This window comes from Anolis sagrei, chromosome 1 (assembly GCF_037176765.1).
Source record: "Anolis sagrei isolate rAnoSag1 chromosome 1, rAnoSag1.mat, whole genome shotgun sequence".
Taxonomy (NCBI): domain Eukaryota; kingdom Metazoa; phylum Chordata; class Lepidosauria; order Squamata; family Dactyloidae; genus Anolis; species Anolis sagrei.
In genome coordinates, this window is record NC_090021.1 from 51,198,509 (window position 1) to 51,212,681 (window position 14,173).

General features: G+C 41.0%; 1 protein-coding gene across 1 annotated transcript in view; it reads left to right on the forward strand.

Annotated features, from left to right (window-relative positions):
- Nucleotides 1-8,999, forward strand: part of EIF2AK2 (eukaryotic translation initiation factor 2 alpha kinase 2) — a 50,356-nt gene extending 41,357 nt beyond the window's left edge. The window contains exons 17-20 of the mRNA XM_067464473.1: nucleotides 2,768-2,893; nucleotides 3,290-3,388; nucleotides 6,936-6,998; nucleotides 7,082-8,999. Coding sequence (XP_067320574.1) covers nucleotides 2,768-2,893; nucleotides 3,290-3,388; nucleotides 6,936-6,998; nucleotides 7,082-7,183 — 390 coding nt within the window. The 3' untranslated portion in view covers nucleotides 7,184-8,999. The remainder of the gene's footprint in view (nucleotides 1-2,767; nucleotides 2,894-3,289; nucleotides 3,389-6,935; nucleotides 6,999-7,081) is intronic.
- The last annotated feature ends 5,174 nt before the right edge of the window (nucleotides 9,000-14,173 follow it).

Below are 14,173 nucleotides of genomic sequence, written 5' to 3' on the forward strand. Positions count from 1 at the left end.
AGGGTGCACTTTGAGCAGGGCTGTAGCCAGAATTTTTTTTCGGGGGGGGGGGGGGGGTGTTTGAAAATTTCGGGGTGGGGTTGAAACCTGCCTCCTAGCTCACGCTGAAGCAAAGAGCACAGCAGAGGGCAGAGCAGCCTTCAATAGCCTGCAGCTCCGCCCCTGTCAACCACATCCACCAAGTCTGGCCTCCTTAATGAGAGCATTCAACCCCCCTCCCCAACTTGGTTGCTTCGCTACATCAGCTATTGCTGCAAGTAATGACAGTGTGAATAAATTGTCAATATTTGCTTGAGATAGTGCTTGCAGTTCTGGAGGTACTCTTAATTTTTTGCATCTCATAGACTTAGCATGGGGATTTGGTTAACCAGTTAAAATTCATAAGTAAACCAGGGTTTTTTTAAACTTGAACCCCTGACTTTGAGTACTTACATGTCAGGGTCTCTTGGGGTGCCTCTCCACTGTAGAAGTAAAGGAGTTTGGCACCACTTTAAGTGCTTTGGCTCAATGTCATGGATTCATGGGAGTGATAACATTACAAAGTGCTGGTGCCTCACCAAGCTACAATTCCCAGGATTCCATAGCATTGAATCATGACAATTAAAGTGGTGTCAAATTTCAGTAATTCTATAGTGTAGATGCATCCTTTCTGGGAACTTGCTTGTTCTAAAGCGGAAAAGTCCTATCAATCCTACATCATTTGATGATAGTTGTATTTGCCAAAAAGTAGAATCGATTTTTAAAAGTTTGATTTTGGGGGGCTTTCAACTGAAAAATGGCTGTGAAGTCTCTTCTGGAGTTTAAAGTGCTAGATAAAAATAATAAATAAACAGAAAAGTTGAGATGATGTACGTACTGCAGAATAACTATACAACAGCCCCCATATTTGCCAGTTTCATTTTTACTGTTTTGATTATTCACATTAATATGTTCTCCCTAGGATTTTCTAAGTCATCCAGTATGTCTCTTATGTTTAATTTTCAGAATCAGAGTAGAGGATTTAGAGTTTCCTAGGACCTTTAACATACTGATATATACTCCATTTATATCATTATACAATATGTATTTTTTTAGGATAGGATGCATACCGACCCCATCACACCCAATTTTTATGTTTAGAAAATACTGCACTTTGACTATCACACCATGGAAGGCTGGCTCCTCCTAATCGGTTCATATGCCTCTTTACATCACTTTTTAATCCCACTTATGTAGCCTGGAGATCTCAAATTACCATTCTTGCGTGATTTTTGCTGAGAGAATGCATACTGATTTTACAATCACACATAAAAGCAGCAGCATCAGAACCATATTAAATTTTAAAATAAGATGATTAGAATTCTATGTGCAATTATTCCATTTCTGCAATGTTTTGCAGTTTCCGACAGATTACTGATGAAATAGGACAAACGTCACGAGATAGCACATTCAGAATCAAGTTCAAAGAGTCCTAGAGATGAAGCATGGTTATTGTTGTACTTATGCTTTATGATGTCTGTTGTTGGTTTTATCATTTTAATTATTGAAATATAAAGGTTTTTTTTTAAATAATTTGTGCTATATTTATTTATTTATTTATTTATTTATTTTGGGCTTTTATATCCTGTCTTATCTCAACCTCCGAAGAGGGACTCAGGATGGCTAACAAATCAGCACCCCATGGCACCCACATCAGAAAAACATAAATATACAATTTAACAGCAGTATAATAATAACAGTATAAAACAGTGTAAAACAGTACAAAACAATATAAAACAGTATAAAAACAATCAATATTTAATTTCTGCTTCTGTTGGGCATGGTCCCCATATAAGCCGCCCCGAGTCCCTTTGGGGAGATGGTGGCAGAATATAAGAATAAAGTTGTTGTTGTTGTTGTTGTTGTTGTTGTTGTTGTTGTTGTTGTTATTATTATTATTATTAAGTATATCCTAATGAGATAAGGTCTCTTGACAAAAACACTTCTCTAAGCATTGAACATCCCAACATGATTCTAGGATTGTCACCTTCTGGGAATTCTGTTGGAGGACCTATCAGGACTCCCTTGGGTAAAGGGACTCCCCTGGGCAGAAAACAGTATATAATAATAATAATAATAATAATAATAATAATAATAATTTATTTGTACTCAGCTACCATCTCCACAAGGGACTTGGTGTAGCATACATGAGGCCAAGCCCACAACACATCAATAAACAAAAGCAATAACAATAAATCAATACAAAACAGTTGAAATAAACTCAAAAACAAAAAATACACAATAAGCAATAAACGATAACAATATCAAAAACATGCAGCATTTAAAAACCAATGGCCAGGCCAAAGGTAAAATTCAAATTTTAAATTTTAAAAGTGCTGGGTATGAACAAGGTAAGGCAAATTAGGATAGGGTTTTCGGAGAAAGATGAGGGCGCGCAGACAATCCTAAGTCAGTATTAAAGTGCATTATGAGGGCATATTGCTGAGAGATTCTCCTTATTCTGGGAAGGCACACTGGAACAACCACTTTTTCAGGCTCCTCCTAAAGACTGCCAGCATTGGGGCATGTCTGATGTCCTTAGGGAGTGAATTCCAGAGTCGAGGGGCCACCACCGAGAAGGCCCTCTCCCTCATCTCTTGTATTTTATTATTTGTGTTGTTTCCAGTTCTGTAGGGGTCCTGTGGAGGCCTGACTACAGTGTTGACTATCTCAGTCTAATTCAGAATAACATTACCTGTTTGGATGCCTGAAATTGTTTTGATTTTGCCTTTTGTATTTGCTTCTGCAGCCTTTAAATATATTCATATCGGGAGACAACAAAATAAAAATTGGTGATTTTGGACTGGTAACAACAGGAATAGATGAACAGCATACACAGTGCAAGGGGACAAAGCTGTATATGGCTCCTGAACAGGTAATTCTTAGTCATATGCATGTGTTGATACCGCTTTCCCGCATCTACTTTACACTGCATGGTGATTTGAAATCAGACTTTCTAAATGGCATGCACACTTAGTTATTGATTCAGGTTGTAACTTAACGATGCTCTTCAGATGAGCAGTATTTTGTTTTTCTTAATTACCTAACCTTTTCCTCAAAGGACCTCAGATTCTCACCTGTGACTGTAATGCTTGTTTCATGAACATTAGAATTTAGGTTTGTTTGAGAAATAATCACTGCAGTGATGATGTAGTTATCTTTTTTGGATAAATAGCTAACACTCTGGAAAGGTTCCTTTGTAAAATAAATAGAGGGCCTTCTTAAAATACAAGACGGTAGATGTAATGAGTTTTTGTTGCATTGTCCACAGGTATGGAGCAATTACGGAAAAGAAGTGGATATCTTTTCACTTGGCTTAATATTACTTGAAATGCTGTCCACATTTCAAACAGATCATGAGAAGACAAAGGTAATTCATCTGAAAACTCTCTTTTACTTGTGTGCATGCATGTCTTTCTTGCCCCAGATGTATAGGAAATAAGTATCCAGAAGGGGAGACCCCAGATGTTTGAAATGTATGTATCAAGCATGATGAAGTGCTTGTTTTTAATGGACATGTTTGATGATGAAAAACTTTGTGGGGACTTGACTGAAGAGGTCTCTTGGGCTGTATCTTTTGTACTTGGAATTATAGAACCATAGAATTGGAAGAGACCTTGTGGGCCATCCAGTCCAACCCCACTGCCAAGAAGCCGGAAAATCGCATTCAAATCGCCCCGACTGATGGCTATCCAGCTTCTGCTTAAAAACCTCCAAAGAAGGAGCCTCCAACACACTCTGGGGCAGAGAGTTCCACTGCTGAACAGCTTTCACAGTCAGGAAGTTCTTCCTAATGTAATGTTCAGGTGGAATCTCCTTTCCTGTAGTTTGAAGCCATTGTTCCGCATCCTAGTCTCCAGGGCAACAGAAGACAAGCTTACTTCCTCCTCCCTATGACTTCCTCTCTTGATACGTGGCCCTCATCATGTCTCCTCTCAGCCTTTTCTTTTGCAGGCTAAAAATACACCTCTTTAAGCTGCTCCTCATAGGGCTTGTTCTCCAGGCCCTTGATCATTTGAGTCACCCTTCTCTGGACATGTTCCAGCTTGTCAATATCTCCAATTACGGTGCCCAGTATTGGACACAGTATGCCAGGTGTGGTCTGACCAAGGCAGAATAGAGGGATAGCATGACTTCCCTGGATACTGCTATTGATGCACGCCAAAATCCCATTGGCTTTTTTAGCTGTCGCATGATATTGTTGGCTCATGTTTAACTTGTTGTCCACAAGGACTTCAAGATCTTTTTCATGCGTACAGCTATTGAGCCAGACGCCCCCCATTCTGTATCTTTCCATTTTATTTTTTCTGTCTAAGTGGAGTATTTTGCATTAGTCTCTGTTGAAGTTCATTTTATTCGTTTTGGCCCATCTCTCTAATCTGTTAAGATCGTTTTGAATTCTGCTCCTGTCTTCTGGAGTATTGGCTATCCCTCCCAGTTTGGTGTCCTCTGAAAACTTGAGGATCATGCCTTCTAAGCCTTCATCTAAGTCATTCATAAAGCTGTTGAACAGGACCAGGCCCAGGACAGAACCCTCCATACCACTAGAGTCTTCAGTGACCAATGAACTTTCTTTTGTTGTGTTCATCAACTGGCCAAAAATAAATTAAAGCCTATGATCAAAACCGTGCAACTGTAATGAACCCGGGGTCACTTTTCTCTTCTGGAAATTTTGTGGATTGTGTTAAATCTCAATTATATTGCTATAATTGTGTAGTGTAGAAGGATGCCACTTAAAAGGGTAATTTCTGGAAACTTCAAAGATAAGCAATTCATGGGGATTTTTGCCAGAAAAAGGGCAGTCTGGATTGTGAAAGGCCACAAAAACATCCTGGGGCCATGTGGTCCACCATTACTCAATATGGCAGTACAGGACCATGCTCCATAGAGCATAATGTTGGAGCATGTAAAAATCAGTTAGTGTGCATTAACTGAAAATGCAAAGCACGAATCTGATTGGTTGGGCCACACCCAGAAGCTAGCTGAGCCAGGGAATTTTGGCAACAGTTGCATATTCAGGCAACTAGCTGTACAGGAGTTTGCAGGGACAGTTTGATTTGCTTCTGAACTTCTGGAAGAAGGTCTCTCCTATGGACACTTAAGGGCCATTTTGAATTTCCTGGAAACAACAACAACAACAACAACTTTATTTTTATATTCCGCTACCATCTCCCCGAAGGGACTTGGGACGGCTTATAAGGGGACAAGCCTGAAAATACAGATCAAAACACACACAATAAGATAAAATGAAACAAAATAAAATGGACAACAGTACACATTTTAAAAACAGTATAATGGCTGAAAGAGTAAATACTGAGTGCATAAGGATCAGGAAATATGCAATTGTTCCTAGACAGAGCCTAGGGAAAGTGCAAGATGCACTTCAATTCAATTAGGGTCACAGCTGGGAGGATAATACCCTCAGGCATTTACAGTAACAGGATTTCAGGTGGGAGGGCCAACAAAAGTGCAAAGAGCTATGGCGAGATCGATTCAATTCTCTGGTTAAGTTGTCTAATCAAAGGCACAACGGAACATACAGGGTTTTTATTTATTTATTTATTTATTTACTTTGCTTATATACCGCTGTTCTCAGCCCAGGGGCAACTCACAGCGGTGTTACTCCTTGCAGAAAATGGAAAGGGTAGGTGCCAATCTGATCTCTTTGGGAAGTGAGTTCCAGAGCTGAGGGGCCACCACCGAGAAGGCCCTTTCTCTCGTTCCCACCAGTCGCGCTTAAGATGGCGGCGGAAGCGAGAGCAGAGCCTCCCCAGATGATCTTAAAGTACGTGCTGGTTTGTAGGGGGGTAGATGCGATCTCAAAGATAGGCAGGTCCTGAACTGTTTAGGACTTTGTTGGTGATCACCTGCATCTTGAATTGGGACCAGAAACTTATAGGCAGCCAGTGGAGCTGTTTATACAAGGAGGTTGACCTCTCCTTGTAATCAGCACCCGTTATTAACCTGGCTGCCGATCTTTGAACCAGATGCAGTTTCCTCGCTGTCTTCAAAGGCAGTCCCACATAGAGTGCATTGCAGTAATCAAATCTGGAGGTAACTAGGACATCGACCACCATGGCCAAGTCAGACTTCACGAGGTACAGGCACAGTTGGTTCTCTCTAGATCACCGCCGACACCTGAGCAGACCTCCAAACTATGGACCTGTGTCCTCGGGGAGAGTGTAACCCCGTCGAGCACATGTTGCCACCCTGTACTCTGACTGGCCTTACGACTGACCTGGAGGACATCTGTTTTGTCAAGATTAAGCTTCAGTTTATTAGCCCTCATTCAGCCCATCATTGCAGCCAGACTCTGGTCAAGGATCCAGGTGGCTTCCTTGGAGTCTGGTGGAAAAGAGTAGTAGAGTTGAGTGTCACCTGTGTAGAGATGGCACCAAACACCAAAACTCCGGATGAGCTCATGCAGTGGTTTCATGTAGATGTTAAATAGCATAGGGGAAAGAATAGAACCTTGCGGGACCCCACAGGTAAACGGCCAGGGGTCTGAGCAGGTGCCCCCCAGCTTCACCGACTGGGTACCTCCAGGAAGGATCGGAGCCACTGCAAAGCAGTGCAAAGCAGGACATTGTGTGAGTGAATGAACTGTTAAAATGATTGTGCATATGTTGCTTTGCATATCAAAGAGTAAACCTTGTTCTTTATTAATCAATTGTGTGATATATTTTTCTCTGGCAAGACAGTATGTGGAGTGGTCAAACATGAACTACTCATGATTTTCATTCCACCACAAAAAGTAACTCATGATATGAAGCAGAGAAAATCTCAAATTGAAACATTTTCATTGCTGTTTGAGAAATTTGCAGAGGTTTTTCTACAGCCTTGAACTTTTCCAATTGAAATTATCTCATTAGATACATAAAATGGCAATTGTGTAAACAGCTTGCATATTTCTACAGGTGATCTGGGAAGCTAAAGAAGGCAAACTTCCAGAAGCATTCATGAAGAAGTTTCCAAGAGAGGTATACTGCAGTAAAACATTTTCATTGGTTATTGTATCACTATCCATTGCATTTTTAAAATACATTTTTCTCTTTGTTTCTAGGCACGCCTCATTAAGATACTGCTTTCAAAAGAGCCATCGCAAAGACCAACAGCAAAAGATATTTTGAACATTCTAAAACTAGACGGCCCACATACGTGTTAGCAAATATTTGCCAAGACACAGTGGTCGTATCTTGGTCAAAAGCTGCTTGTTGCTGTTATTCATTTTTGAAATCTTTTATGAATCAGAGTTTGACCTGTCTGTGCACAGTTATGTGGGCTATTTCAAGCTTGATTGCCTCTTCCATATCTCCAGCAGTAACCTTTGGATAATTTTGAGATTTTCCCGTTAAAGATAGACATTTTTCCAGAAGCTTTGGTTCAGGGTACAGTGAAGTCTTTCAGAAAATGATCCATTTCAGTTTGGATAGATGGCCCTGAACAAGTTGAGTAGCCAAAATTGAATAAGTTTTGCATTGAAAGTTGTTCAAAACCTTTTTTCTACCTGGCAGATTGACATTAGAAAGAGTAATAGTCCTTCAGTGGTGGATTATGGCTGCCAAATTGGAGGCAAATAGGTGTAGGGCAGTGGTTCTCAATCTGTGGGTCCTCAGATTATTTTGCCTTCAACTTCCAGAAATTCTTAACAGCTCATAAACTAGCTGGGATTTCTGGGAGTTGTAGATCAAAAAACCTGGGAATCCACAGGTTGAGAACCACATGCCTTGAAAGCTTTTTGGAAATCGTATAGTCCTTGGCAGACTGGTGCTAACCTGTTCAGGCCTAGTTGTCTCTTCTGATGGTATCAAAATTGCCAAGTTTTCTGTCAATGGAGGTAGTGTTTCATGTACAAAATTTGCCATTCCCTTTGAAGGGAAAAGGAGCATATTTTTATCTTCATACAAAAAGATAGGGGCAGAGATTTGGGGGGGGGGGGGGCAGTCGTAAATATTTTAAGGTGAGAATGATTCACCTCTTCTTTTCATTCAGCTCTGTTTTGGGGCCAATTTGTATAGACTTTAAATATATCATGCATTTGTATCCCAGGCAAGAAAGCTGAAAGTTTTCCAATTGATAGGTGTTGGCATTACGTAGGCTTTATGTTATGATGCCTGAAAGTTTTGTGCTCTTAAATAGTGAAGTGGCATTGGAAGAATGTCGTTCACATGATTTCCTGTAAATGTTTAAAATTCTCTTTCTCCCCCATCCTTTCTTTCTACCTAATATCTGTCTCTGTTCAACAAAGGAGAGGAAAACTGAAATCATGAATTCTGTAAACAATGTATCCCTGCCCCCAGATCACGATGAGTGGTAACTCTCTCATAAATTATACCTTAGGCTTAGAAGGTAGACCCACCAGCCGCTCAATACTCCCTCCATGCTTTCCCCTTTGTATGTTTACCTCTGAAGCAGGTGGACAACATGTGGCTTTTATGCAGCTTCAGTGCTCATTTTTGTGTTTTCGAACATGTGCTGCTGCCACTGATTCTGTCACTTGACATCCTTGGTGCAACAATTAAAAAGGCTTCTCTCAGTTTAAAGGGTGCAAACAGAGTCTGCTTTCACTTTTAGTGTATTTTTTTTACACCTCCCCCCTCACTTTGAACAAGGCACTCATTACCTGTATGCCTTATTTATGGGGAGAGTTCCAGAAACGTAGGGTGGGTCAAAACGTTTTGCCTCCTGTGTCAGAAAAACATTATGAATTAATATATAACAGCAGAAGTTGCTACAGGTTGTAGACTGAACCATCCTCTACACCAATGGTTCTCAACCTGTGGGTCCACAGATGTTTTGGCCTTCAACTCCCAGAAACCCTAACAGCTGGTAAACTGGTTGGGATTTCTGGGAGTTGTAGGCCAAAACACCTGAGGACCCACAGGTTGAGAATCACCGCTCTACACAAAACTACTGTTCAACATAGTCGCCATCAATTTGTACATATTTGTGCCATCGTTTAATCCAGGCATCAAAACCATTTTGGAAAAATTAAGGGTCTTGCTTCGTGACCCATGATTTTAAAGTTGTTTTAACATCATTCAAGTCATTGAATCTGAAACCACGTAGGTTGTCTTTCAGAGGTCCAAACAGGTAAATGTCAGAAGGGCCAAATCAGGGCTGTAGGGTGGGTGAGGCACTAGTGACCAGCCCATTTTTGCACTTGCCTGGGTTGTGAAAATGACATGTGTGGGCGCACATTATCATGCTGAAGCAATGTTTTGGGACACTCAGGGTGTTATTCTTGTTGATTTTCTGTTAATATGGTACCAACATGGTATCAACAGCGAAACCTTTGTGGCCACACTTAAGAAAGTTAAGGAGGCAATAAGAAAGAAGAGACCACTAAAAGACATTTGTTCCATCAAGCTTCATCACGATAATGCACGCCAACACATGTCACTTTTCACAACCCAGGCGAGTGCAAAAATGGGCTGGTCAGTAGTGCCTCACCCACCCTACAGCCCTGATTTGGCCCTTCTGACATTTACCTGTTTGGACCTCTGAAAGACAACCTACATGGTTTCAGATTCAATGACTTGAATGATGTTAAAACGACTTTAAAATCATGGATCACGAAGCAAGACCTTTAATTTTTCCAAAATGGTTTTGATGCCTGGGTTAAACGATGGTGCAAATGTGTACAAATTGATGGCAACAATGTTGAACAGTAGTTTGTGTAGAGGATAGTTCAGGCTATGATCTGTAGCAACTTCTGTTATATGTTCATTCATAACGCTTTTATGACACAGGAGGCAAAACTTTTTGACCCAGACAAGGAGTGGGCAAGAAAAAACACACGATTAAAGTGACATACAGGCAGTCTCCAAGTTGCAAACATCTGACTTACAAATAACTCATAGTTAAGAATGGAGGTGAGAGAAATCTAACTCTTGGAAGGGAAATTCACTTCTGAAAGAGTTTTCATGGGGGAAAGGTGTCTCCACTGAAGCTTTCTCACCAATCCTTGTTTCCACAACAAACTAAACTTTTCAAAATCAAATTGTCACAAGGACAGACAGCAAAACAAATATCACAGGGGTGTTAACCCTTACCTATGTAATTCAAAAGTATATATATATGTATATGTATATGTATGTATATTTGACTGGAGTTACACTTTAAAATGTACTTCTTCTGTCTTGCATACCAATTCAACTTAAGAACAAACCTACAGAACCTATCTTGTTTGTAACTCTGGGACGGCTTGTATTTACCATTACGTCTGTATTTACCATTACATTATTGAATATTAGTATCAGTGGCATAAATGCACCCTCCCTCCCAAATACACACACCTAGTTTCTGTAGGGATTCAAGTTTGGTTTTGGTAACTTTTAAGCAGGATCTCTGCATGTTCTTGGGAAAACATTAGAGCCAATTCAGAGGGGCATACAGTGAAACTGCAAAAAAGCCACATCTTGCCCAAGGTTGTCTGTGGTTGGGAATCCTTCAGTGGAGCTGCATAAAAACCACATTGTCAACATGTTTCAGGGTATATAGTGGCTGGCAGATCCCCCCTCTTGTGTGGTGCTCCCCAATCACTTTAGGAGTGTAGTACAATAAAACTCCTGATTTCACTTTGGTGTTCATCTGAATTCAAGGTACATCCCTACTTCTCACAGAGAAAAATAAAACTTAAACAGGGGTCAGTTTCAGTGATGTCTTTGACCCATGGAATTTCTTTGTCCATTTCTAACTCGAAGACCATATTGCTATGTGAGAAACAATATGCGTTGAGAATGCTTATTATTGTGTGCCTTCTATTTTTTTTCTGACTTATAGCAACCCTAAATGAATTCTTATCACAGGGCTTTCTGGGGTTGAGAGTGTGTGACTAGCTCAAGGACACCCAGTGGGTTTCCATGGCCAAGTGGGGAATCAAAGCCCTATCTTGAGCCAGAGTCCAATGGTCAAGCTATTATATGATGCTCTCTGTCCATTGGGATGCATGCTGTAAGATTTCTTTATTAACAAATGCTTGGATTGCTAAAAAGATATTTAGGTGTTTTTAATATATAAAACTAAAGGATTTTCCAGATATAGCGGTACAGGTACTTCTTGAGATATTCAATATTCTCTGCTTAAGAAAGGAATAGTTACCTTTGCATAGGACAAGGGGAGCCCCCGGTGGCGCAGTGGGTTAAACCCCTGTGCCGGCAGGACTGAAGACCGACAGGTCGCAGGTTTGAATCCGGGGAGAGGTGGATGAGCTCCCTCTATCAGCTCCAGCTCCTCATACGGGGACATGAGAGAAGCCTTCCACAAGGATGATAAAAACATCAAATCATCCGGGCGTCCCCTGGGCAACGTCCTTGCAGACGGCCAATTCTCTCACACCAGAAGCGACCTGCAGTTTCTCAAGTCGCTCCTGACACGACCAAAAAAACCCAAAAAACAAAAATAGGACAGGGGCAGCCTGGTTCCCCAGGAAACTTGCTGTTCTGTTGCTAATAGAGCTGAAATTGTATTTCTTGATTTTGATTATCTGTGGTGGTGGATATCATGAAAACTATGCACCTTTTGTGTTGTCAAAGGCTTTCACGGCCAGAATCCCTGGGGCGTTGCGTGGTTCCTGGGCTGCATGGCTATGTTCTAGCAGCATTTTCTCCTGACATTTCACCTGCATCTGTGGCTGGCATCTTTAGAGGATCTGATGGTCATAAAGGAAGTGGAGTATATATAACTGTGGGATGTCCAGGGTGGGAGAGAAAAGCATTGTCTGTTAAACAAGTGTAAAGGGTACAATTGGCAAGCTTGATTTGCATGTGTTGAGTGAGATCCACACATTACCACGTCAATTAGTGAGAAGACATCTACATAGAAATAGCCTGACCTTTGTTCTCTTTGAATTGTTTGCTGCCTAGAAGCATCCTTTGTCTGGGTGGTGTTCACAGGTACTCGATTGCTCACTGCCTGGAGCCCTCCTGTGTCTTCGTGGTGTATTATTTGAGAACACAGAAATTCTGGACCACTCTGATAATGAGTATGTCAGACTACAGAAAGAAGCCATTGAAATTATAGATACTATGACGCAGAACAATGGCTTCAAATTACAGGAAAGGAGATTCCACCTGAACATTAGGAAGAACTTCCTAACTGTGAGAATTGTTCGGCAGTGGAGCTCTATGCCCGAGTGTGGTGGAGGCTCCTTCTTTGGAGGCTTTTAAGCAGAGGTTGGATGGCCATCTGTCAGGGGTACTTTGAATGTGATCCTGCTTCTTGGCAGGAGGTTGGACTGGATGGCCCACTAGGTCTCTTCCAACTCTATGACTGTGTGAAATCCACAGCACATAGATTTCAACAGAAAGGAAGAAACCATGAAAGTGAACAAAGTTTATCAACCATTATTGGAAACCACTAGAATCAAGACAGTGACTAATGAACACCACCAAGACACAAAAAGTCTCCAGGCAGTAAGCAGCAATCAGGGACCAGTGAACACCACCCAGACAAAGGATGTCTTTAGGCAGCAAACAATTCAAAGGAAACAAAGGCTATGCTACTTCTATGCAGATGTCTTCTCACTAATTGACTATGCTATCTTCATGGTTACTCACGTGCTAATGTTGGATCTCAGTCAGCATATGCCAATCAAGCTTACTTGTTGCACTCTTTACACTTGTTTAACAGACAATGGCCCTTTCCTCCCACCCTGGACATTCCACAGGTATATATACTCCATTTGCTTTACTACTATCAGATCATCTGAAGATGCCAGCCACAGATGCAGGTGAAACGACAGGAGAAAATGCTGCTAGAACATCACTGTACAGCCTGGAAACCACACAAAACCCTTTAGCATTTTTTTTGCTCATCAGTTATTGTTAGTGTTTGCATATTTTATATAAGGCCCAAGACAATTCTTTTCCCAGTGTAGCCCAGGGAAGCCAAAAGGTTGGACACTCCAGCTCTGTTAAGGTATATGGGTAAGTTACAGTGGAATCAATACCGGGTGTGCAGGTGCATGTGTGTGTGTTAAGAGAAAAACATGCCCAGGTTAATTGCAATCACAGGCTGGGTAATCAAGGCTGATCAATTTGGGTGACCCCCAGAGGGATATAACTAGGGAGAGTTTGTCCTGTGAGTTGGGCTTACTTTTGTGTTTGCTCCTGGAAAGCTTGCTGTTCAGCACAAAGCTCCTGGCTGGCAGCATCTACATTTCATGCTAAGCAGCAACTCTACATCCAAGAAGCATTGGAGGATTTATTTCTCTGAATTCTATGGACTATATATGAGTGTAATACAACTCAGAAGAAATTATACTGCTGATTATTTTGAAGACACTGCTTTGAATACTCAAGAGTAAATTTCTGGGTTTTTTGCATTCTTGTGTTGCTCATTTTTTTGAACTGGCAAACTACATTTTGTTACTGGGTTACATGCACTGAACAATCTGCAATAAGCTCTAGACCATTTTGACTAACAACAGAAATGACATCTGAAATAAAATGTAGGTCTGTGACTCTGGCATTGTCATTTTTCTAATATGTCTCATGTATTATTGTTAACATTTTTGCTGATGGAGGAGTCAGTGATGCTGCAAAAGATTGCAAGATGTATTGGATGACAATAAAGGGATTGCCGTTTTGTTGATTTTGTTTTCTTTTGTTGCCTGGATATGACTATGACAAATGTATTTCCTGTAGGTGGACTGTAGGCGTGCAGCTCCAATACTTAAATGGTGTTCCCTACTCCCCTAAGAAAGATATGAGGTGGCTGCAAGACAATCTTGTGGGAACCTGAATGCATCACATAGAGAAGTGTAACTGCTGAACATAATGCAGCAGAGGCTCACAGGAGCATTTTCCTGTATCTTCTCTGCTAGCATGAGCTGATCATCTGTAACTATCCACGAGTGGTCACCATTTTATTGTTTATGCTTTAGTTCACAATATAATTTGGAAGCACCCCACTGTGATCACACCTGCTATTAAAATATCATTCCCAGGGGGACTTCACACAGGTCAATGTTATGCGTGTTTTAGTGCCAGACAGGATAATACTGCACCAATTCTTGCAATTTCAAATTGACACTGTATGTATTGGGAAGTTTAACAAATCTCCCAAAAAGTGGGATCAGTTAATAATAATAATAATTTATACCATACCACCATCTCCCCAAGGGGACTCGGGGCGGCTTACATGAGGCCAA